We start from the raw sequence: 25611 nt of genomic DNA on the forward strand, positions 1-25611 counted from the left end.
GAAGGAAGGAAGGAAGGAAGGAAGGAAGGAAGGAAGGAAGGAAGGAAGGAAGGAGGGAGGGAGGGAGGGAGGAAAGGGGAGGGCGAATGGAAAGGAGTGGGGAGGAGCTGCGAGGAGTACTTACTGCGGGATAGACATGGCCAATCTGAGCCGTCCTCCCTATGTGAAGTTCATCTTCCTCCTCTTCTTCTGTTGTTTTCCTGTACACTGGGTTGTCGAAATTCATGCTCTTGGTGTTCTTCCGCTTCCAGTTTCTCCAGATGAGGTACCCACTCATACAGAGCAGGGCTATTACCACTGGAGGGAAGGCCATATCACATTGAACAACCAGGAGCTCTGGCCCAGCATCAACACCCATCTGCCACCTCCCCGACTTTATTACCCCTTGCTTTCCAGCTCCGTTTCTATGTCACCACTGCGTTCCTTTACTAATTCTTCATCTGTTGTGACATCTTTCCCAACGCCTCTGGGAAAACCCTGCATTCCTTTTAGGTGTTTCCATTCCACACTATTTTAAAATATCTGTTCTTTCAACTGGACTGAGCTTTTGAGGGCTGTGCTAACTTCTTTTTTTTTTTTAAAGGTGATTTTTATCATTTTTATTTATGTGTATGTACATAGGTCTGTGAGTACAAGCATATGTGCATGCATGCGCAGGTATAGGTGGGGACCAGCCAAAGGCTTCTGCTATCCTGGAACTGGTGTTACAGTTGGCTGTGAGCCACTTGACATGGACGGTGGGAAGTAAACTCTAGTCTTTCAGAAGAACAGCCAGCGTCCGTAACCACTGAGCCCTGAGTGTTTATTTCTTTCTCTGTGTCATGCCTAGTATGTGCTCAGTGACACTTGCTAAATGGCTGAGAAGTGCTTGCCTACACCTGTATCCTAATGATGCTGCTTCACTGGAACTCATAAGAAGGTCACCCTCCTTCCAAATTGCCTTTCCAACTCTAAGGCTCTATCAGATGAAGAGTCTCTTGACAGGGATATAGAAGGGCAACAACACAGGTTTGAGTCAAAGACTTCAGGGCTGGTTAAAAATACTAAGCAGCTTGGTTCTTGGACAGATGGGAAAGTCAAGACCTAGCACACTCTGTGTCCCTTTGTCAGAACAGAGGAAGGGGTGTCTTATAGGCCCAGGGTCAAGGCCTAGGGAGGAATCTATGTTTGATTCCAACTTGATGGACAGATCTTTTAGAACCGGTGGAAGTGCAAACGAAGAGTTAGATCCAGATGGTAAGAAAGAGTGAGAACTCAGCTGGGCATGTGAGGACTGCAGAGATAACCCAGGGTGGCCGACAGGAAGGGGGATTCCCAGACTTGCCCACCAAAGTACATACTGGCTCTGAGCATATCGGTGGAAACAATTTAGGATGCTGTAGGGGGGTTTCTGTTTGAGCAAGAATACCATAATTAAAGATAGCAACAAGAAAATGAGCATTACAGAAACAGGTAAAAGAATATTAGAAATAATCTAGTTACTCAAGAATCAATATAAAAAACCTGCCTTTTAGTAAGCAATAACACATTAGAATACAGATGTGAGGCCCACGCCTGTCTCAGGAGACTGAGACAGGAAAATCATCAAGAGTTTAAGGACAGTCTGTACTCTATAGTAAGCTCAGGCAAGTCTGACTTACAGAGTTTCTGCAACCCTGTCTCAAAAAAACCACCCATCCAAACAAACATAATTCCCAAATAAATAACCAATTAGAAAATGTCATAGAACAAGCATATTCATAGTGGCCCAGAAATTACAAAATGCCCAGACTAACCTAACAAGAAGTAGGCAAATGCAACATGATCTATCAAAGTGTCTGAAGGCTGAAATAAAGATGCCATGTCTTAAATGGGAAAGTTTGATACTGTAAAAATGTGAATTCCTCACTTAAGTATATATATCCAAAGCAAGTTCAATGAAAATCTTATCGTAAATTTTACAAAATGGCACAATTATTCTAAAGTTCATCTAGAAGAGAAGCCATGTACAAACATTTAAGAAGATGTTTACAAGAATAACATTTCATAAAGTGTTACTAATCTACGGGAATGGACAGATACTGGATGAGGGGGGTTATACAGGTTGTCATGTATCGGCTACAATAAAGATGATCACGCAGGTCAGGGGGAGGTCCCTAAGTATGGTTTTGGAAAATCTATACACACATATAAAGAATTATATTCGCAGATTAGAACAGGTATAACAATTACAAAGGAAAACAGTTACATCTCTAGCTCAGGCCATCCTCTAAAATAGTAATATAAAGCGCTGAAAAAAGAGTTTAAGTTAGAAGAAGAAAATATTAGGAGACATTCTAATAATTCAGAACAAAATGGGCCTTTCTAAGTAAGACAGTAAACACAGAACTGACAGAACAAAAGATGGACAGATCTAAGACTTAAGAAATATAAATTTATGAATGATAAAAGATACCATGAACAAATTTAAAATCCAGTGTCAGATTGGGAGAAAATATTTGTTTATATATTGTTAAGGTTTTAATATTTATTATGTATTTCTACAAACAAAATAAGCAAAAGAAAATAATGAGACTGCCAGTAGGCAATTCATAGAGAATAAAATATAAATAACTGTCCAGGAATCTTATGAAAACCTAACTGTACTACTTGTGGGAATAATACTCATCTTTCCCCTGCAGATTAGTAGATATTTAAATGTAATGATTTAATTCATTACATTTGACTTTATTGATTCTTTGAGTGAGGGTCATAGCAACCAGAAAGGACACACAGATGGGAGGAACAGGATCACTCAAAATAGACTAGTCATCTCTCCACCATCTTTTGTGGTGAGCCCTTTTAAGACCAACTCAAATGCTACCTTCTCTAGACCCTTCACCTCCTCTCTGGGATATCAAGATGCTGTTATATCACCAATGTATCTGCCATGCCTCTACTCCAGCACATTGTATAAACCAGGCATTAGCACTGCTGTTTGTGACTTACGAAAGGACAGAGTCCCACAGGGAGACGTGCTGGCTCGTCTTATGTCAACTTGACACAAACTAGAGCCATCTGAGAGGACGGAGCCTCAATTAAGAAAATGCTTCCATAAGATCAGGCTGTAGACAAGCCCTTAGGGCAATTTCTTAACTAGTGATTAATAGGGAAGGGCCCCACCCATTGTGGGTAGTTCCAACCCTGGGCTGGTGGTCTTGGGTTCTCTAAGAAAGCAGCCTAAGCAAGCCATGGGGAGCAAGCCAGTAAGCAGCACCCCTCCATGGCCTCTGCATCAACTCCTGCCGCCAACTTCCTGCCCTGTTTGAATCCCTGTCCTGACTTCCTTCAATGATGAACAGTGATGTGGAAGCACAAGACAACGAGTAATTTCTTCCCAAAGTTGCTTTGGTTATGGTTTTTCATCACAGCAATAGTAATACTAACTAGCCCAGGAGTTAAACCTAAAAATGGCCAATCCAACTCAAAACTTCTGCTAAGACATGAGTCAGGCATAAGAAAATGGATACACAGGACACACGCGACTATCATAATGGGAGAGAATGAGTCAACTCCAGGTTCTGAGGCTCATCCAGGATTGCTCTGTCATACTGAACTCCTAGTTCAAGCTCTCTACCTCTCCAAGCCTCTCCCTCTCCTGGGAGCACATGCTGCACTGCTCGCGCTGTTCTTGATTCTTCTTCACTTGGCCAACTCAGCTCAAAGATTATTTCCATTAGGAAACCTCACCTGTTCTCTTCCCTTTTAGACCAAGGAGACTCCTTGGCATCTCCACTCAACACAGCAACATAGCTCACGCTTAGGACTTGCCATGTCATAATCAACTTACCTGTGTTATATGTATCGTTTGTCCTGCTGGTTTTTTAAAAAAATTACATTTACTTATTTATTTTGCAGGTGGAGTGTGTGGAACCCAGAGGACATACTGCAGGAACCAACCCTCCTTCTACCATGTGGGCTTCAGGGACTGTCAGCCTTGGTGGCAAGTGTTTTTGCCCACTTATCTTGCTAGACCCAAACTAGATTTCTATGGAATAGAACCATATCTTACTTATCCTTTACCTTCCCTTTCCTTATTAGTGTTTGGAACATAGTAGCTGTTTGATAAACAATTATAGAAAACCAAAGAGAAAGAAAACAAGACTGGATGATTTATTCAAGAAATGACAAGCAGCTGAGCTCATCAGTTAACAAATACATATTTTCCTATAATGCGGCATGTGGGAGAGCAGTGAGCAAGAGACACCGGCTGGGTCCCCAAGGAGCACTCATTTGGTCTTCACATGATGTGAGTGTGGGGTGTGGAGGGGGGTGGGCAGGGAAATGCATCTGGATGCTCACATAGTGGCAGAAGTTGAAGAGCACTGCGTGCCACACTGAACCAGGTAGCATGCAGAGTTCTTTACCCCTCTAGTGCCTTTCCCAAACCTTGGGCAAAGAATCATTTTACCCCCTACTAGTTGGAGTCACACTCACCTATGGGCACGATGACCCCAATGACAGCAGCGGTGACTGTTGAACCCATCTGGCTGCCTTCGTTCCCATCTGAAAAACACCATTTACAGAATGATGCTCCATCACTGTGAATCTGCCCTCGAGCTGTAAGGACCACCCAACCTCTTCTTGTCCTTGCTCTAGGATGATACTCCCAGTTACTGTGTAATAATTCAGTCTTACTAAATTTCACAAAGACTCCAGGGGCAAATAGGACAGGTTATTTCACATCCGGGAAACTAAATTTTGATATATGCAGACTTGGGACTTGAACTCAAGACTCAAGTCCCATACTTTCCCATAGCATCAGGATGATTGGAGGCTGGGGGCTGCATGGCAGGTGAGAGTTGAGGCCTCCTTGTTGCTAATGGGGTCAGTTGTCTTTTTCCACCAAAATCCAATGCATTGTCTCCACTGTTGTGGTGGTCTGCCCATCCTACGCACTACCAGCTTATTCTCTTAAGAGAGTAAAACACGATACACTAGAATGAAGTAGAGTGTTATTGGGAGCACAGGCTTCTGGGTAAGGACTCCTCGGTTCAAATTTTATCTCTATTACACATTACCTGTGTGACCCTGTGGAAGTTAATATAACATTAAACATATAATGTATATTATATTTCTTTATCTTAAAATATTTTCTACCTCTTAGAGTAGGATTTAAGGATTAAATGGGATAATTCATATAAGATATTTAGCATAATGTTTAGCTGCCCTTGCCTAATTCAAGACAGTAGTCGGGGGGTAGTAGTTATTGTAAGGACTAAATTTAAAAGGGTATGTTAGCCATGCATGATGGTGCATGCATATCATACACCACTCAGGATGGTAAGGATAGAAGACCTCAAATTCAAACTAGCCTGGGCTACATAGTGAGACCCCATCTCTAAAGAAAGGATTTTTGTTGTTGTTGTTAAAGGCACAGAAAAGCCCATTCTTAAACTGAAGAGTGATTGTAGAATGTACTGTATTTTAAGTAACTATTTTTCGCTAACTCTAATAGCCTTCTTCCCTGAGACATCTGTAAAGCACTAGGCCTGGGATCCCTCGAGAGCTCTCTGACATGTGAGAGGAATGGCTAGCCACTGGCAACATTCTCCAATTCCTCTCCTCAATCTAGTTCTCCATGTTTCTTCAAGAGACTCTGACTACTCAGAGAGCCGCACTGCTTACCAAGTTAGCTAACTGGAGGGTGCTGGAGAGATGGCTCACTTGTTAAGTGCTTGCCACTTAAGAATGAGGATCTGAATGCTACTCCCCAGTACAGGCAGCCAGGCCTGGTACCATGTGCCCATAGTCCTAACGCAGAGGAAGTAGAGACAGGAGGAAACCTGAAGCTTGCTGGCCAGCCAGTTTAGCTGAATCAATGAGCTCAAGGTTCTGTGAGAGACTCTGTCTTAAGAATTAAGATGGAGAACTATTGAGAACACTTCTAAAGTTGGTCTCCAGCTTTTCCATGCACACACACATATTACACCTCCCCAACACACACACGTACACACACAAATATGAACATGTACACACACAGAGAGAGAGAGAGAGAGAGAGAGAGAGAGAGAGAGAGAGAAGAAAACAAGCTAGTTGGAAGCACTGCTGCCCCCTTGCTCTGACGTGCTTGAAATCGTCCTGACTCACTCAGAGCTCTGCCCCAGATGAGAGGAAATGGAATTCCACCTCTGCAAACACCAGGCTGCCTCAAACGTCTATTCTTAGAATCTAGCTTCTGCTGGCAAAATAGCCCTGATCTGAAGAATGTCACCAGGTTGCTTGGTTTCTGGGCCAGCCATGTATGGAAAAAAAAATGTAAGAGATGGGTTTATCCTTTAAAATAACCCCCCTGGCAATTATAAAGGTATTTTCTGGTTAATGAGATAGAGCAGTTCCAACAGAGACAATCACTGCTCCCAGTGATTTAAGAAGGCTAAGCTTAATAATTTTATCCCAGGGTTTGGAAACAGGCACAAGCAGCTCCTACTTACAGACATTACTGTCTCGGCAGGTTATCAAGGCTGCTGGGAGCTCCGATCAGAGCTTTCCAAACGTGATGACACCCACCTCAGGAACACATGAAACACTGACATACACCCAGGCAGCCTGGCACTTCCACTTACAATGCCTCTTCTGCCTAGCTCCCTCTCTTGAGGCAGGGTCTTACCATGTTGCCTTGGCTACCCTGGAATGCTCTATGTAGATCAGGTTGGCCTAAAACTTAGAGAGATCCACCTGCCTCTGTCTCCTGTACCACCACTGCCAGGTTCCTTTGCCTCTCCTGACCATTTGAGAATCAAGTAGAGTGTAGCTTACTATTTGTTCCTTTTAGGGGAAGAAGGAGGCTTAGAAACAGAATGAATGGGTGGCCTCCAGACCCTTCAAAACTTATGGACACGTTTCCTCAATCCCAGGATGGCCCCTTCTCTCCCTTGCTTCCTCCTAAGAGGTGGACATTACATAGTTCTGTCAAGATTTCCCTTCCCAGCCACGCCCGACCCTCATCCTGGCTTCCACAGGACTCGCCCAAGTTATGAGAAATACAGAGCCAACTTCCTTACAGTGCTGGGAGTGGTTGCTCGTTGCAGGGCTCAGGGTGGACGGGCTGGTGCTGGGAGCCCTAGGGATGTTAACTGAGTGAGGGACGGCAGCTGTGTGGCTTGGTGTCTCTGTGCTGTGGTTCTGGTAGGTAGGGTCGTGGATGGTTGTCCCAGGGGCTCTTGTGGTAGCAGGTACTGTCCTTGTCATGGCAGAGGCTAAGGTTGTAGTTGAGGTAGACTGAGGTGCTAGAGGAGAAAGACCAGAGAGGTTATGTACACAGAGCAGTTTGCTGCTTTAGTGCCTAAATTATTGTGGCTGAGTTACACGTAGGGACTCATCCTCTGGGCTTAGCTCAAATGCCACTTTTGTGAGACTTCTCCCCATCCCCCTGAATGGGTCATGATCTTCTCTCCAGCTGAGTCCTAGCACCTCATGTTGATCTGACAAAGATGAGTCAGTGGAGCAGTGCTGTGGAAGCAAGTGTGGAAGAGGCCTCTGGAAAAGACCAGAGGGAGTAGACACACGGATCCCAGAAGCAGTTTATCCTAATCTAGAGTCACACCACTAGGTTTAAATTCTTCACATCAAACAATTGAATCTGGACATTATAAAGGATGCAACAGACTTAATGCTCAACGCAAAGGCCGTGGCTGTGCATGGAGACTGGGAAACTGACCCCGTTTATGAGGATGCAGTGCTATTCCACGTTAGTTACAACTGCACTCAAGGGCATCCATGCAGTGTGCTAGGTCTAGCTTAAACAGGCATCTGCTAGAAATGGTCAGCGGAGATCAAGGGCTCTTTGCTCAAAGTTTTCTTTATTTTATCTTTTACTTTTTTAAAGACTTGTTTACTTTATTTTATATCTATGGGTGTTCTGCCTGTGCACCATGAGCTTGTCTGGTGTCCTCAGAGGTCAGTAGGAGGAGTCAGGATTGGAACTTCTGGAATTGGAGTTAAGGATGGCTGTAAGCCAGTATATAGGTGCTAGGAACTGAACCAGGGTCCTCTGCATGAGCAACAAGTACTCTCAGCCACAGAGCCTTCTCCAGGCCCATTAACTTGAGGTTTTCAAGGGATTCCAGAAACTTCCTGAAAGTTGAATTTAAAACATCTTATGCACAGTACACTTTTCTGGGAGATGGGAAAGCCTTAGAAGGTGCCACGAACTCACGCATTTGAGGAAGTATAAATAAGACGAATGTGCAAACATGGGAGGCAACCAGGGAAGATGGAGGAAAACCTGGAATATACTGTGCCCTAGGAATCAAGGGCAATGTTTGTCACTAACCTCGGTAGCATCTCTTCATGTCTGGGCCCAGCCACATTGTGTCAGGACAGGCACAAGTGTACTTGGGAGAGTGGCTGGAGATCTGAGGAGCAGGAAGGCACAGGTATTCACAGCCGCCATTGGGCTGGGCACTCAGTTCGCAGGCATCTGCAGCTAATGGCAGGGGAGGAGAAGACAGAGAGCATGTTGGGACATTGACAGGCCATGCCAGGTCCTCTTGTCTACCAATAATGAGATCTCACTAACTGGACTTCCTCAAAAATCTTTCCCTACTTTTACTTGGGCACCTACCAGCATAGTACTTGGGAGTTTATCATTACCCACAGTCATTCTTAAAGTTCTGAGAGGTGGGTGTTACGGTCCCAACTGACAGAGAAGCCTACGCTCAGAGATCACATGTACACGTTACAACTCTAGGAATTTTGGAGACAGACTTTAAATTGAGGTATATCGGTTCCCAAACAAAAGCTACCCCTCCCCCACGATATTTGCCCTGTTTTCCCCTCCTCTGTGTACCTGCCATCCTTTTCCACTTTAAATCTCTAGAACTAGAATCAGGCACCAGTCTTATCTTCTTGCTGTCTCCATTACCCTGGCAATCAATACCCATTACAGTTGGTCGTGACAGCTCTGCAGTACGATTATTAGACCGTTTCCCATAAGCCACCCGGCTAACTGTAAGGCCTGGAGACACATGATTTCATAGTACTGCAAAATGGGTACAAGAAGTGAGCACGCACTGCTGTGTCACCTGTCCACACGATCAGGTGGGTCCGAGTTTATATTTTTGTTCTTCTACCTGCTAACAGTGTTTTATCTCTCCAACTTCAGTTTCCTCGGTTGTTGAATGAGAAATACAATAAGCTTCTGTACATACAGTGTTGGCAAAACTAGGACGCCTATGTGATTAATTCATTCCTAGCCTTGCTTCACACAGAGGCTGAAGCAGAATGAGACAAAATGCAACAACAGGCTCTACAACAAGAGGGATTATTGTATTCCTGGGGATGCTGGATGAATGGAAAGAAACTTAGCCTGTCAAGTGGCAGGAGAGGACACAGGCAGGTGGGGACCAGGGAAGGCTTACTTACCCTTTGGCTGCTTCAGCTCATGGAAGATTACAATGTCATGTGGGTTATTGAGGTTCTCAGCCAGGATGGAGATTTCCAGGCCATTGAGCCTATTTGCGCTGAAAATGGCCTCATTCTCCAGATCTGTCCAGAATACCTTGTCCTGTGGAATACGGATGTAAAGAATCAGAAGCCCAGAATCCAAATTCCATCCAGGCTTAGGGCCTAGCCCCAAATCAGGGACAGGATGAACTGGTCTCAGCGCTATCTACCATGCCACAGGTTTTCAAAGGATTCTGCCTCTGACGATGAACCACTGTCCTAGCTTCCTTCTATCTTAGATGATTATTTGGTGATTCTGTACTGCTGAGCTAGGCTTACTTCCTGGAGCCAAAAGAAAACCAAGGTTGGATGTCTACAACTGGTACCATTCCTGTGGCTGGGGACTAAGGTCAGGTCAGAAGGAATGTGTAAGTTCCTGAGGGCTAGTTGCTGTTGGGCTTTCTGGGAGGAGCACGCAAGTCTATACTGTTAGACCATAAAAGACTAGACACACATCTGTAGGCAAATCTACAATTACAGGTGCAGCCATGCATCTTGTCCACAGACCCAGACACACCGCACAGGTCCATCTAGACTCCTAAAGACATACTCATGCTGAAGTACCTTTTAGTGTACATACACATAAAACAGCACACACAGGAACGCACACGTTTACTCTGGTGCATTTATGCAAACTCATGCACATGCACATACTTTACACATGCCAGGGAGATGCTCAAATACACATACATACACTTGAATTGAAGCAGGGGCTGGATTTAGAGGAGATACTTTGCACACAACTTCAAGCGTTCTGAATGACACTGCTCTAAGACAATACTGCCATTTCCCACCACAGACCTCCCCTCCTTACTCGGCCTTTCCTGGACAGCAGGGTTAGTCTCTCTAGTTTGCTTAGTTTCCAAAGAAACTTTGGTAGGTTCTGGCTTCCTTATTTCCCCAAAAGAAAGGATGTTAAGGTCAAAGCAGACAGGCTTCTTGATTCTTTTCCTTCTTGGGAGCTTCCTAAGGGCTTGGGTAGCATCTATTTTATTTCTATGACCCCAGGATTTGGCAAAGGTCAACAAAAATGAGCCTAACTGCATAGCATCTCTAAGGGTATGCCCTACACTAAATGATTCTAAGGACACGCATATTCCTCTCTCCCCGTCTCCTTCTGTATGTGAGATACAGGACCTGAGGATGTGGAGAGGAAGCATCTGTGCTGAGTGATTTACCTATGTGACATTATCTGAAGAGCACAGAAAAGGCTGCCAGGCAGACTGGGAGGCTGAGCCTCTGTGGAGGCAGCTCTTGGAGTCTATACAAACCTGTCAGCCGGCTTCCCGGTTCTTTTGTTTCCCTTTGGACAAGTCTGGAAGCATCCTATTTGAACAAGCCTTTTCTGGGTTTCAGCTTCCTGATAGGGTCATGCCTACCCCTATGGGGCTCACCTCAAATACAGCTACCGAAAAAGGGTGACTCAGGAAGTCAGTGGAGAAAATCAGCATCTTTCTGTTGCCTCCATTGAAGTCAATGCTGGATAGCTGGTGCAGCTTGGAGTCCACCCAGTACAAACGCTGGCTCAGCAAGTCTTGGGGAAGAGGGATCAGGTCAGACAGTGGTTATTGCAGCTGCCTCTCCTCTCCACTGCACTCCTCCCTACCCACATTCCAAGCCTAAGGGAACAAAGACACTGGCCACCATGAGGGGACTCTGACACAAGACCCATGGGTCCACAAACAGTTGTCAGGATCAGTTCTAGTGCAGGCTCCCAACTCATGTAGACAGACAGGGCTCACCCAGGGTGATTCCATTGGGCCATTCAATGTCGTCTGAAACCAGTGTTTGCCGGTCTGCACCGTTGAGTCCAGCCTTCTCAATCTTTGCCTGGAAGCCCCAGTCAGACCAGTACATGAACCTGAAAGACAGAAGAGGAGTATCTGAGTCACAAAGGCTCAGTGATCCACTGAATAGTTGGGGATTATATTTAATGGGCAAACCTGTGAACTCCTTTGGAACTATCAAATCTCAGAACGGGCACTTTACCCTTCAGGTCATGCGAGCCTAGGGAAGCTCAACTTGCCCATAATCTACTCAGTCTCAGCTGAATGGCCTGTGAGCTCGGCTCTCACTGTGGCGGCTCTCACCAGAACCCTGGAGCATCCGTGTGGGAAGGGCCTTACACACCTCTCCCGATTTAGAGACAAAAGTGGAAGACTGTCCCTGCTCCTGGACCCTCGTTTCTACTAGAGATGACAGTAGGTCACTGTTGCTAATTCACCCTTTCATGAGGAAGAAGAACATTTCCATTAAGGGAGGTCCTCAGTCCCACCCAGATGTGGCCAGAGTAAAGCAGCCTAGGTTACAGGGGCCCACATTCCGGGCAACAAGGGCCGGGGCAGGGGTGGGGAAAGCTGAGGAGCTAGGTGCAGAGCAGCCCCCAGGGACCTGAGTCCTCGAATCTTACTGGCTGCACTGAGTGTATGGCTTCTGTAACTCCCACTGGGGAAAGCTGTAGGGAGACAGATTTGGGATTATTTGGGAGGGAGGGAAAACTCCACCGTGTAATGGGGAGGTGTTTCATAATGAAATAGGGTCCAAGAAAAAAAATAATGAGTTCCCTGTCCCCGAAAATGGTTAAGCAGCTGCCCAGATACCTATGGACAGAAGCCTGAAGAAAGGCCTCTACCCCTGAAGCTACCAGGGATCTCTGGTCCTGTAGCATTCCAAGACAGTCCATTTCAGCTTCACAGTGAGGGAACCAAGAGTCCAGGGTGATCTCTGGTGACTAATGCCCAATATCTTGCCTGAGGACAAATAGGATGTGGGCCATTTGGACTTCTTTCCCTGTGTCTGACTGGCCACCCGGCTTCTAGAACCTCTGACAGCTCTTGTAACAGACACATGAGAACTGAGCACCTTTGCTGGTGGAATGGAAGGTTTGTGTGGGGCTACTCACCCTCTCAGGGGGTCAACGGCAATGGCTCGGGGCTCGCTGAGTTCACGGCTGAAGAGAGTACAGCGGCGGCGGCCGTCGGTTGTGGCCACTGAGATGGTCTTATTGCCTGAGTCTGTCCAGTAGATGTGCTTATGGACCCAGTCCACCGCCAGGCCCTCTGGAGAGTGCAGCTGCTCATCAATGAGGACCACCTGCTCGTCCGGGATGCTGGCCTTGTCCATGTGGGCGCTTAGGAGAAAGCAGGGCTGGCCATGGGCAGGTGCTCCACCCACGGGCCCATGTGGCACTGCCTCTGCAACCCTCCCCTCTTTGTCTTCTCTCTGGGCCATGGCAGTGGGTTCTAGAGGAACTTGGCTAATCTCCACTCAACACATTCCTTGAGCCACCAGGGTAGGGACACGGGCTGAATCAGCTAGGTTCTGGCCTGAAGGAGGTCAGTTAGTGGGGGAAGAAGCTTGCAGGCAGGCACGATGCAGTGTGGAAGCTACGGCAGCAGGGGAATGGAGACTGCACCGTCCTGCAGAGTGGGAGAAGCCTTTGTGGTTGAGTCTTGAAGGACTAGATCACCAGTGGCACAAAGATGAAACCAAACACACAAAGAAACCAGTATACAAGAGCATAGAAGTCCACGCGTTCGGAAAGGATGCAGTGTTTGGTGTGGCAGAGCTGGGTTATGGGATGCAAATTTGGAAATAAGTGCAGGCGAGAACCGCATCCTGACAGCTCTGGGTACACTGCTAAGGAACTGGGTTGTAACCTGGGGCAAGGGTAGGACAGGTAACCAAATGAGTCCAGGGACATAGCTGGGAACGTTAGATCACTGTGGCAGCTGCGGAATGGATGGTCTCAAGGAGGAAAGGAAAGGAGAGCACTGAGGGGACGTTATGACATACAAAGGTGAGGTGAAGAGAATCTGCAGGAGGTTGACTACACAAGCACACAGGAGGTGTCAGGTTGCCATCCCCACCCCCACGGTACTCTCTCCATCTTACTACCTCCATACTGCCCACTGCCATCCAAAATTCTCACTCTGCAATCCTGGCAATTCCCTCAAGATCCAGGCTGCAACGCACTCTTAGATATCACATGGGGGGCACCTATACTCAATGCATCGCAAACTGTGAGTCCCCATTCCTGTCCCTCAGTCACAGACTGCTCAGCTCCCAATCCCTGATCTCCCATGTGTCCCATCTCAAAGAGGAGCACAGCTGTGGTTTCTGCCCCCCCCCCAATTAACCTGTGAGTTAATTCAGGTAACGCCTCATCCAGCCCCATTCCCAGGCTCTTACTAAATCCTGCTTCCCAGTCACACTTGCTAGACAGACTCTAGCTGCTTCTGTGTGTGCAGGCATGAACTCAGTGTGTGTGTGTGTGTGCACGCGCGCGTGCGCGTGCTGTGGGTAGGTAGGAATCCAGATGTCAGTGAATCACACTTGGGAGTTTGCCTCTGTCTTCTCATCCACCCACCCACCTAGCCCATCTTTCCTTCTGCAGCGACTCAGTGTCTACCCAATGCCCGGTTATCAGCAGTCTTGCCAAGTGGATCTCAAGGGCAAAACAAGAACATTAACTCTCCAAGGAGGCCCAGATATGCAGGGAGGCCAGATAAGGGAGAGAACTTTCTCACGTGTCCAAGAAGTTTCCCAAGCGCTAAGTCACAGTCAGTGACTGGAGCACCCAGTGATGACTGGGTACTACCATCCAGGAAGTTTTCCCGACTGTCAAATTGGGTCAGAGGTCCCCTTAGAACTCATGACTGCAAAAAAGTGGCCCTCCAGGTGGGATCCTCCAGGCAGAGGACAGATCTTAGTCACCTTGAGTCCCCAGGGTCCAGAACACAGGTATGTGGCCTTATTTGTAATTCTCCATGGAGAACCCAGGGAGGTTTCTCCCTTTCCTCATTTCCTCTGTCCTGCACTTGGCAGCTAGGCCACCAGGGGTCAGACACAGTCTAGGATGTGGACTCAAGGCTGTTTCCCCACAGGTTAATGAGTCCTGGTACTTCTACTCCAGCTGTGATTCTGTATCCCTCGTCAAGCCCAACTCTGCCCCGAGAGGCAGAGGCCCGGCTTCTTCTCTGTAAACTGCCCCTCCCTCAAGCCTCTCATGCGTGGCCACAGCGTGTAGGACACTCACCTGTAGATCTTGCGATAGGAAAGGTCGCACCAGTATATTCGATTGGTATCTACTTCCACGTCCAGTGCCACAACATTCTTGAGCATGGGGATGAGCCGTGAGTAGTCCCGCTTCACCAGGTCTATTCTCCGCACCTCATGACGGTTCGTGAAGATCAGGGATGGGCTCTTGCCAGCTGCCATGCAAGGAAGCAGTGTCAATGGAGAAAGCAGGGAGCCTGGAGACCAGGTTTCTACCCCTCATTTGCTGAGTGAGAGGTTCATTTCCCTATGAAGTGGGGATGATGGTCCCTACTTCACAGGCTAGAAGGGCAGATGAATGGTGAGTACCAGCATGCAGCAGAAGCTCTACTTTCTATTAGGTACAGACTCCCAAGTCCAGGACTCCCTATACTGGCTCTGTGGTCCGAGCTTGTGCCTATATATTGTGTTGTGCTAATGTGAACTGAAGGCTATCATGAGTGATTCTAACCATGCCTGTGGGTGTTAGCATGCAGTGCATCATATATGTGATGTTCATTTATACTTTGAGCACTGTGTATGACCCATTTGCTTTCCCTGTGTATGTGTGTGTGTGTGTGTGTGTGTGTGTGTGCAGACACGCACACATGTGTATTTAACTGCTCCTCACATATGTGGCTGTTTGGTGTTTTGTAGACTGTCCAGAGTTGTTCCCTATCCTTTAGGAAGTCCGTACCTACAGCTTTGCAGTTCTTGGTCAGGGTATCCATCTCATAGCCAGGGTGGCATTCACACTTAAAGTAGCCCTTGTAATTCACACAGATTTGACTGCAGGCATCTGGGTCCTGGCATTCATCAATGTCTGTGGAAAAGACCAGAAGTCAGAACTAGCAGGAGGCTCTGCATGTGCTTGGGTAGATGGGGGAGGGCTCACCACCACAGGTCTTCTGGTCTAACAGCTGAAAGCCTGCTGGGCATGTGCACTCAAAGCCGATCTTGAGGTCCGTGCAGATGTGAGAACAGCCGCCATTATTGTGCAGACACTCGTTCAGCCCTGGGGAGGGACACAGGCTGCTGAACTCTGCTGACAGGCAGGGAAGTGTCCCAGAGCAAAGCAAAGCCTTGGGGCAGCAGACACCCACAACCAGGAGACCAGGAAGCGGCATTGAACCAATAGCCAGGTGACTGGGAAGGAGGAGATCAGAGGGCAGGCATCCTGATTAGACAGGGCCAGTGAACAAAGAAAACACAGGTCCTTGTCCTCCTAGGCCCGGGCTCTGTCCACTACTATACTAGAGGCAGCTAGGTCTCACCTGGAGCGCTGAGGTCTTTCACAAACACATTCTTTATAGTTCCTTCTTCCTTCTATCCTTTAAGCTTAAGCTCGCATGTATAATGTTCACCCCTGGACTATCCCGAGTGCTTTCTGAATCCCTCTGCACATCCATCTCCAGGTTCGAGGGCTCCGGAGGCAGGTGATGCCACTTTGGAATGCTGCTGCCCTTACAAACCTCTTCCTTCAGGAACTGCCTCCTGTAGCTTTTCTCCTCTTCCCAGCCCTGCTCTGTGGGGTCAGCCAAGGTGCAGGGGCTTCCTCAGATCTCCATAAACTGCCGACTTCTGGCCCCCTACTATTTGTGTGCTTTCTCAAGGCAGGGCCCAGAATTAGTTGATCAGTTGGCAGAAGTCAGTGCAGAATGTCCTCACTTGCTACAGCTGAGGGCACACTTTCTTTTAAATATGCCTGTGGCCAAGTCAAAATTCTCTCCTACCGGGATTTACACGATGGAGCCTTTTCAACTCCTCTCTGACCTGTCTCACTGATCTACCTTGCCACAAGCCTAGACCAGGATTACCAAATGCTGCAAAGGGTGAAGGGATGCCAAGAGGTCTCTGGGTCTGGACCCTCATTCTCCGCTCCCTCACCACCTTCGGAGGGTCCTAGGGGAGGCCAGGACCAAGGCTTACCAAGTTCTCACCGTACCTTCTGAGCTCAGAATCACAGAAAGTTAATCCCACAAACCAGGAGAAAGTACCATAGCAACCCCTCTGCCCATCAGGTTCATGCACTGTGACTCCAGCCAAGCAAAGCAGAGTTGAGCGGAGCCAGCGTGCCCATGCATCCAGCTGGTTGGAGCTGCCCATCCCAGGCCATGCACAGCTGTGGGCATCCCCACCTCCAGCCGGAGCCATGCTTAGGGAATGTCCCCTTTACCCCTGGGCCTCCTCCTGTTTCCCAGGAATGTTGGTGCAACTGAAAGAACAAGACCACAGCGAGCCCATGACTTTGGGAGACCGGGAGTAGCTCCATCAGGCCCATCCCTGGGGAGCCCCAGTCTTCTGGAGGTTGTTCAGCCATGGTGGCTTCAGACTGGTTGCTGGGAGAGCCCCCTGGGAACCATTTGGTCACTCACAGCCTCTGTCACCTGTTTTGGGTTTCATTATTCCATGAGCACCATCCATCCATTCATGTTTTTCCGTCCACTCGCTGCCTCAGTCACCCACCCACCTGCTTCCTTCCTCTCTCTTTGCAGGTCACAGCAATCTGCAGCTCTATTTACTGGACACTTAGGGACGGGGTATGTATAGGGTGGTAGTGCCCAGGAAGAGCTCAACCTGAATGTGACTTCTGATGAAAGAAGGCACGGAGTGCTTCAAGGCCAACATGGGTTGAGAGAGAAAAGCTAGGAGACCCCCATTAGTTTATCCCTGATCATCTTTGGAAGGGCGAAAGGGAGTCTCTGTCCTTCTCGAATTCTGTGGAGCCCAGAGAGGAAGGAAGGGGCTGGAGGCCTGAGTAGCATTTGATGTCATTTCCCCCAGCACGGTCCATACCTGCATGCACACACCGTCATGCATACACACATGCACACACCGTCATGCATACACACACGAGCTTCTGTGCAGAGGCAGAGACAGGTCTGCAGGCTCCACAGACATGGAAATGCAGGCAGAAATGCATGAGTGCAGTAATTCAGAGATGTGGGTATGGACACTTGTCTCTCACCAGCACAAACAAAAAGAGAACACACGTGGACACAAACAAGCATGTATCTCTCTTTGACAAGTCATGCAGAAGATGAGGCTAGAGAGTTTGGTAGGTTAGAAGTCCCTGGATAACCACAGATAGGAGTGTTCTGGAGAAGCAGGTTCAGCTGCTCCTGACTCCCTCTCCCCCTTCCTAGGAGTCCCTTCTGGATCTCTTCCAGGCAAGGCCTGCAGGCAGTGGGGTCTCTGTCTCCTGCAAGCCCAGGCAGAGGCTCAGTGAGCTTTGCTTAACTAGGTTTTCTTTCAGTCTGACTTCATTTACATCTTCAGTAGGGGAGCAAAGAAGCTGGGGCGCTCTGGGGCACGCTGTTCCTCTGTGTACCCAGGAGGAGAGATGCAGGTGGTCTTCCAGGAGACAGGACAAGGAGGGGCCGATCTGACTCTGTTCTCTGGGGCTCCTTTGTCCAATTCTCTAAATTCTGGCCTGAGACAAGTAAGATGGCTCACAAACTCCTCTGCACACTCATGGCTTCTGCTCCACCTGCATCAGAGCCTCTGCTCTGCTCACTAGTCCTTGGAGAGCTGGCTCACCCTACTTCTCTCTAGTTAGACTGCAACTCTGGGCTCTTTCAGGAGTTACAGCTTCTCAGGATTTAAAACATTGACACTGCCTGCTGCTGGGAGGGCTCTACTCCCATCCAGGCCTGGCCTGCGCTGCTGGGCTATGCTCCTAACAGGCTCCCTGGCTGCTTCCTTCAATTGTTGACTTTGTATGGTGTCCTGCCAAGGACTGGAAGAGCTCAGGGGCCGAGGCCATGGCTAGATCAGCAGGGCAGGAGCACAGAGGGAGGGAGAAACTTGCAGAGGTCGCACACTCAGTTTGTATGTGGCTGAAATGAGGGGCCGATTTTGTGAGAAGCAGCCCCATCTGAGCATGTGGACTGTGAGAGGGGCCTGGGGCTTCGCAGCAACACAGACCAAGAGATCCCAGTGGCAAAGGGCCCGATGTGAGGCTACAGGAGAGCACATGGTCTAGAGGGTAAGAGGGCCTCCAGCCTGGGTGCAGGAGGGAGCACAGTGACAGGATTAGTTCAGCTGTTAGGTGTAGACAGATAGCATACCACACACTTTCTGAGGCTCATCCGACCAGTCCCGGCAGTCCCTCTGATCATCACACACTTTCCCGCCGTCCACGCACTCGCCACTCTTACACTGAAATCTGCGGGGACCCTCACAAGTTGACTCTGTCGGGCCAGACAAGAGAGTGGACAGTGCCTGTGAGAGGGTGGGAAGCACACAGCTGGGCAGGGCCAAGCAGGACCCACAGAAAATGCACAGAGTTCAGAGGTCTCTCAGGGGACCTTAGGACAGACAGTGGAACCACAGTCTTCTCACAGGACAAATCCTCACATATCCACACAAGCAAGGGTCTTTATCCTGGGGGTACTTAGGGTCCTGGGAGTCCCAAGGGGGAATGCTTGCCCCATGAGCCTGGGATATGATATACTGCCCCATTGCCCACTCTGAAATGAATGCTCCCAGATGGCAGGTGGGTAGGGTCTCTATCCCCGTAGGGCAGGGAGTGAACAACAGAGCCACCTGAGATTGAGAGGGACTGGGGGGGGGGGGGCAGGCTCAGTCTGCTCAGTCTGGGAACTAGTAAGGAAGCTGGGGTGCAGACACAGCGGGAGGCTAGATTCCCCGCAGTGCCCTGTCTGGCCCCCTTAGTCCTCTTCAGCCTTTACAAAGTCCTTAATCAAAAGTCCAGTTCCTGGACCCCCAGACCCGCATGGGAAGGAATTCCAGTGATAATGGGCAAGGGACACTGAAGGGGTGAAATCATCTCAAAGATGAAGGGAAGAACTCCCCAGCTGTGCTCTGTCCGAGCTTGGCCTTTCCTCAGAGGCCAGGACCCTTGCCGTGAGCACACGCACCCTGCAGGCAGCCCGCCTCGTCACTCCCGTCCAGGCAGTCCCGCTGCAGGTCGCACCGTTTGATTGCAAGAACGCAAGTCCCATCCCCACACTGGAACTCATTCTCGCCGCAGGGTCCCGGTGCTGCTGAGACAGGGCAAGCGGTGGTCAGGACCCATGCAGCACCAGGACAGCTCTCCCACCACCTCATGTCCCATCCGCCCCTGGAAAGAATGAACCAGTGGCTGAGCTTAGGAGGCCTCAGAGGACACCTACCCAAAACATCTCTAGTGTACACATGGGGAGACTGAAGCTCAGAGAGGGGGAAAGCCTTGCCAAAGGTCACACAGCACTCCAGTTTCCTGTTTCCCTGTCCACCACCTCAGCACAGACATGAGGTTTTCCACTGAGTCCTGGCGCTCATGACTTAGTGATTTGGTCCACTCAGTCAACCTTTCCTGAACCTGGCACTGTGCTGGGTGTTGGTGGGGAGCCCGGAGACTAAGAGCCCATTTCCAGAAGCTCAGGTGCAGAGAGATGGGAAACGCACAGATGAAGAAAGCACACTGTGAGTTGTGCCTGTAAGAGAGAGCAGCGGGGATCTGCCAAAGTCCTGGAAGGCTCCCAACATAGCCGGGGCAGTAAGCAGACTCTGACAGGGTCGGTATGACAGAGGTGGGGGTGGGGTGGGGAGTGGGGAACCAGTGCCAGACTCCTTGGAACAGGAAAGGGCAGCAATAGGTGTGATGAAATGGCCACACAGCAGAGACAAAGGTACCAGTGAAGAAGCCTGGCTTCTGGGGTCAGACCTGAGCTCCACTCCTTAGCAGCCATGTGACCTCCCGCAAGTCACTTCATTCTCCCAATGTAAAGTCTCTGTTAAAGCAGGGTTTGTACTCCCAGTAGGAGGGTCATATCGGCAGGCTCTGGGTGGGGCTGGGTGACACGGAGGGGGCTTACAGCAGTCGGCCTCGTCAGACTTGTCCTTGCAGTCGCGGTCGCCGTCACAGCGCCAGCCCAGGTGTATGCACTCGCCGCTGCGGCAGGTGAACTGGGCGGTAGGGGCGCAGGCTGCTGGCGTGGCCGTGGTCCCCTGGCCCGCTCGCCCGCAGAGCTCAGCCGCCTCATCCGAGCGGTCCTCACAGTCGAACTGGCGGTCGCAGACCCAGCGCTCAGGGATGCAGGCGCCACCTCCTCCACAGCGGAACTCGCGGGGCGGGCAGGCCGGGTCCGAGCAGCCGCGCTCGTCGCTGCCGTCACCGCAGTCATCGTCGCCATCGCACACGAACACAGAGGCCAGGCAAGAGCGGTTGCTGCACTGGAACTCGTGCGGGGCGCACACTGCGCGGGACAGAGAGCCGGTCGGCCGGCCAGATCCCATCCCTTGTGACCCAGCCCGCTGTTTCTGCTACAGGGGGTACAGGGAGTTGACCCTCGCCTACAGGCTGGAATAGGTCCTGCTGGAGACTTGAAAGGGGAGCTGCCCTTGGACCACATTTGCCCTTTCTGAGTCTCTGGGCTTCACCAAGTACATGGTGGGGCAGAGAGGGGCTCTAAGTTTGCAGAGCACTTTTATCTTGAAGAATAGGAAATCATCTGTAACATGACTTACACCAGACGACAGGGCAGGGGTCTGTCTGGTCCGTTTGTGGCATAGTAGGGTATATAGCTTGCAGAGACTACTTAATTCCCTAGCATCTACTACCCTGGTCCCCACACCTCACTCCTGGACATACCCCAGCTATGACAACCTTGATGATTTGCTAGGCCCGGGACACACAGTTCCACTCCAGGGTTTTGTTCAAGTTGTTCCATCTTCTGGGAAACCCACTGCAGCCTACCATTGCTTCTAGTTCTAAATCAGAGTGCTTCTACTGCATGGGTCCAAATTCCACCTCTATCCATCACATGTGTCGATTCCCTGGGTAAGAAATCTCCCTCTGCCCCAGCCTGCCTCCGCCACCCATACATCTGGGTGCCATGCCCTTCATTCTCCGTTATTCTAAAGACAGGCTTGGAGGTCCCTTGCAGGGTGTGGATGAAGTAATTAAAGAACAGGTTCTGATCCTGTCTGCGGCCTGGGCTTGGTCTCATGATCATGATAGGCTGGTTTGAAGTCAGGAAAGACCTTAGAGACCAGCCAGCCCAGCTGCTAGTTTAAAGACCGGAAACCTGAGGCTCAGAGGGGGAGCACGTTGCTCATGATCACGTGACAAGAGAACCAGAACTTGGATTCCGGAGCATTTCCGTCTACTCTGACTCATCCTCTCAGCTTTTTTGTTTGGTTGGTTGGTTTGGTTTGGGTTGTTGCCTCCTCTCCCTCTTTAGAGCCACCCCACCCCACCCCCACCACCGCTCAAGGGGGTCAGGAATGCTGCCTATGACCTCCAGCAACATGGTGGTAGCAGCTCCGTATCTCTCCACATGGGGGCGCCCGGAGCCCACGTTTCTATTTTCTGGTGACAAGATGTCAATTTTCACTGTTACTGAACATAAAATAAAGTGATGTCTTCGGTGTTACAGTGTCAGCAGATCATGTCATGTTCTTCTGACAGCTCTACCAAGACCCTGACGGCTGCATTTTCCCCCTTCTGGGCTTTTGGGATGTGGTGGCACCAGAGGAGAAAGCACATGCTCTCTGGTATCCCAGCCCCCAAGGTGCTGCTGCTGACACCCGCTTGCCTGTCTAGACAGTTTATACAAGCCCAGAGAGAGAAGATTCCATCTTCTGAGAGTCCTGATAGGAAGTGCTTCATAACAATGGATTGATTCCCAGAGAGGTTCTGGCACTGACAGTAACTGGCAGATCCCACCACCAAGGCCAGGGCCCCACTCCCTGCATTCACAAGCAGAACAGAACTGGAAGGAAAGTTCCCTTCCCTGTCCCAGCTATAGCAAGCCCATAGGCCTTTCTCTCAGCTCTGGTTTCTTTAATTAACATGAAATGTCCCTGTCTAAAATGCCCTACCCACCTGCAATGGTGGCTAGTAGCTTTACACTGGAAGGATCATGTGTCTACACGGCTGTTAGGGGTGGCTGTCAGGGGAGGATGAGTTCTCACAGAACTATCCCAGCTGAAGCCGATGCATCACTGAAGCTTTAAAGTGTAGACCCTAGCCAGGACCCTCGCCTCCATCCCCACGCTTCCTGCTTCATCCGTCAGCCCTCCACACTTGGGATCTCAGAAGCCGTAAGAGGAGATGGCCTGGCTCCTAGACCAGGACAGGTGGCTAGGGAGAGAGTGGGGAGTGGGGAGATGCTTGGAGAGGCAGGGACAGGCAAGCGCCCTGCATTCACGGATGACCATGTATATCTCAGCCCTAGTAGCACAGTCAGTCTGTAGTTACCAGGGGACTGTGGCATCACCTTCTTGTCCCTTTCAGAACCTTACTCCAGACCTGGTACACTGTAGGTACCCAGAGTAGTGAAATGAGCCTTCCCCCACCACCGGCACACACACCCCCAACCCAAACCTTGCTGGACTGCTCTCTGAGAAGGAGATAATCCTGTGTTTGAAGTTCAGCCATGTGGAACCATCCCAACGACCACTTCCATCTGTCCCCGCTGAGGCTGCTTCTCTGCATGCGACATGCGCCCCCTAGTCTGAGATTTCAGCAATAGTCGTCCTTCACACCCTGAGAATCTGTCTGCACATGCCCTCTCCCCAGTACTGCTAGTGCCCTGGCCAGAGACGCCACACATTTCACACAGCCCAGTTTTTGGTCCCCCTGCTCTTACTCGGAGATCAGTAGAAACGGTAGAGTTCTAGAATGGATGAGCAGATGTCAGACATGGTAAAAAAAAAAAAAAAAAAAAAAAAAAAAGCTGTGTGTCGACCTGAATTTGAACCTCAGTTCCACCCCTCAGCCTTGGCCATGTTTCCTCCCTTGTCTGAGCCTCAGTTTCCTCATCCATTAAATGGGGATGGTAATGGCTATTCATGAGGTGGTCATGGGGATGAAAGAAGAAAATGTCTCCTAGTGCCCAGCCGTTTGTTTCTAGCGTTCTTATCATTATCCATCCCTTCCCACCGACCCTCCCAGGAAGAGGTCAGCGCTCCTGAGGCCGCCTGACCATGGGCCCTGGACTCACAGGTAGGACAGCCAGCCTCGTCAGCCCCGCCCTCACAGTCCTTCTCTCCGTCGCAGCGCCACGAGGCAGGCACACACTTGTGGCTGGTGGGTCCACAGCTTAACTTCTCGGCAGGACACTCTTCACTGGCTGTAGAGACAGACATCCATGCACAGCTTAGCTAAGGGTGACACAGGTCATACACCAACCAGTCCTGCTACTTGGTCTAAGTCCCTGGCAGTCTGCTAGGGCCCTCCTGCTCCATGTCTTCATCGGAAGCCAGCCTGTTCTAAAGCTTTTCTATGTCCTAAATCTGACCCCATCCCACACAGCCCTGCCAAACACTCTCTCAGGGTCTCCTAGTCTAAGGTGCACAAGTCTTTCTTGACCCAAGGGCCCCAACATGTCTTCCTTAGCACTACGGAGTTGCCACACCCTTGATATATTCCAGCTGTGCGCCTCTGGGTAAGATACAGCTAACTGGACCTCGGTTTACCTTCCAGATCAGCAACTGTCATCTGAACCTGTGGGCTTGGAGGGCTCATCAGAACCTTAGCAGCAACAGTCGAAGTCTCTGTAAAGATGGCGTCCAGCCCACCATGGAGAAGAGCCTCCACGTGCAGGGCCCAGGGGGACTGCGCAGCTATAATTACTGCAGCCGCAATCAGAGGCTGACTCAATCAGGGGCCTAGAGCCCCTGGGTTGATTCTCAATTTGTAAGAATGAGAATCCCGTTCAGGACTGGGGGATGCTCTTACTCTGAGCTTCCCTTACTCCACATGACAGCTGAAGCAGATGCATCTACGACCTCTGGTTAGCTCCCTGCTGACTTCCACAGTGTGCAGGAGTCCCAGTCTCAGGCCTAGATTGTGCTAGACACTTCCATTTAATCTTTATAATACCCCAGCAGGGTGAGGATTATGTCTCGGCCTCCAGCATGGAACGTAAGGGTGTGGACTGTGAAGGCTGGCTGCCTGGGCTCAAATCAGAGCTCAGTCATTCACCGGCCACGTGACCATGGCTTAACATACTTCTCTTTGTGTCAACAAAGTATAGATGACACAATGACCTGCTACATAGGATCGTTTTAATGACCAGACTAATGTCTGTGAAACACTTAGAAGAACACTCAGCCTAGGCTTACTACGTTTTCCCGGTTATTACTATCCACACATAATCGAGTCTTGTTTATCCATTCAATGAATGGCATTGAGCACTGCTGGATACCAGACACGATGCTAAGTCCTGAGTTCCAGACATACACAAACACGCACATGCACACGCACACGCACACGAGAATGACATGGGCATTTGGCAGCTTTGTCTGATACCAGAGACTGGGCACAGTTTAAACCCCAGAAGAAGGGTGACTCATGTCTCTCCCCGATCTATGATCTGTTTCCTCTCATTTTGTTTCTGTGGCTGGAATGAAAGGCCACAAGAGATGAATAAAATGGGCTGATGCAAGAAAAGGCACAGAAAAGTGGGCAGTGCGGGTGTGGGGGGGCAGGGGGAGGGGAATTGGTAGGGAGGTGGTAGAGGGCAGGGGCAGGTGTCTAAACCAAGGTTCTCAGGTGATTCCATACCATTGCAGTGAGGAAAGTGGATCCCGAAGCTATCCCATGACACCTGCCATGGAGTACAGGGCAGTCCGTGGGAACACAGTGCTCACAGAGTTCACTCTACATGAGGTAACTGCCTGGTAGTGTTCTGAGAAGCACTGGTACTCAGTGAGCTTTTAAAATGGCCACTTTTGCTGGAAGATGGCACATACATGTAATCCCAGCACTCAGGAGGTGGAGACAGGCAACTCTCTGAGTTCAATGCCAGATTGGTCTACAGAATGAGTTCCAGGACACACAAGGCTGCACAGAGAAACCTTGGAAACCTTGTCTCAATAAAAAACAAAAACGAAAAACAAAAAAAACAAAAACAAAAACAAACAAAAAAACCCACTTGCTTTGGGCTGTCCTGTGGGGCGGTGGATTGTGGGGTGATAAAGGGGGTGGGCATTTGGGGAGAGCAGGTCTATCATCCATGTTGGAGTGCCAGAAGCACTTCTTGATGCCTCAGAGCATGAAGCAGCTGGAGCTGACCAGCGGGCTCTCAGGAGGTACTAACCGAGAGGCCGGAGCTGAGGCGGGGCGGAGCTGAGGCGGGGCGGAGCTGAGGCGGG

General features: G+C 49.7%; 1 protein-coding gene across 3 annotated transcripts in view; it reads right to left on the reverse strand.

Annotated features, from left to right (window-relative positions):
• The window catches only part of Lrp8 (LDL receptor related protein 8), a 68810-nt gene that overhangs the window by 4839 nt on the left and 38360 nt on the right, over positions 1–25611 (reverse strand). Inside the window, exons 4-17 of one of the 3 annotated variants that reach the window (XM_028785917.1) lie at positions 23457–23585; positions 20325–20705; positions 19386–19508; positions 15398–15517; positions 15200–15325; positions 14504–14678; positions 12368–12595; positions 11208–11326; positions 10860–10999; positions 9385–9526; positions 8294–8446; positions 7023–7247; positions 4456–4524; positions 125–297 (exon numbers count right to left, since the gene is read on the reverse strand). In XM_028785917.1, the coding sequence (XP_028641750.1) occupies positions 125–297; positions 4456–4524; positions 7023–7247; positions 8294–8446; positions 9385–9526; positions 10860–10999; positions 11208–11326; positions 12368–12595; positions 14504–14678; positions 15200–15325; positions 15398–15517; positions 19386–19508; positions 20325–20705; positions 23457–23585 (2303 nt within the window). Of the gene's footprint in view, positions 1–124; positions 298–4455; positions 4525–7022; positions 7248–8293; positions 8447–9384; positions 9527–10859; positions 11000–11207; positions 11327–12367; positions 12596–14503; positions 14679–15199; positions 15326–15397; positions 15518–19385; positions 19512–20324; positions 20706–23456; positions 23586–25611 lie in introns of all 3 variants that reach the window. The other 2 variants (XM_028785926.1, XM_028785909.1) reach the window with 2 other exon arrangements.

This window comes from Grammomys surdaster, unplaced genomic scaffold, assembly GCF_004785775.1.
Source record: "Grammomys surdaster isolate TR1022 unplaced genomic scaffold, NIH_TR_1.0 100, whole genome shotgun sequence".
Lineage (NCBI taxonomy): Eukaryota > Metazoa > Chordata > Mammalia > Rodentia > Muridae > Grammomys > Grammomys surdaster.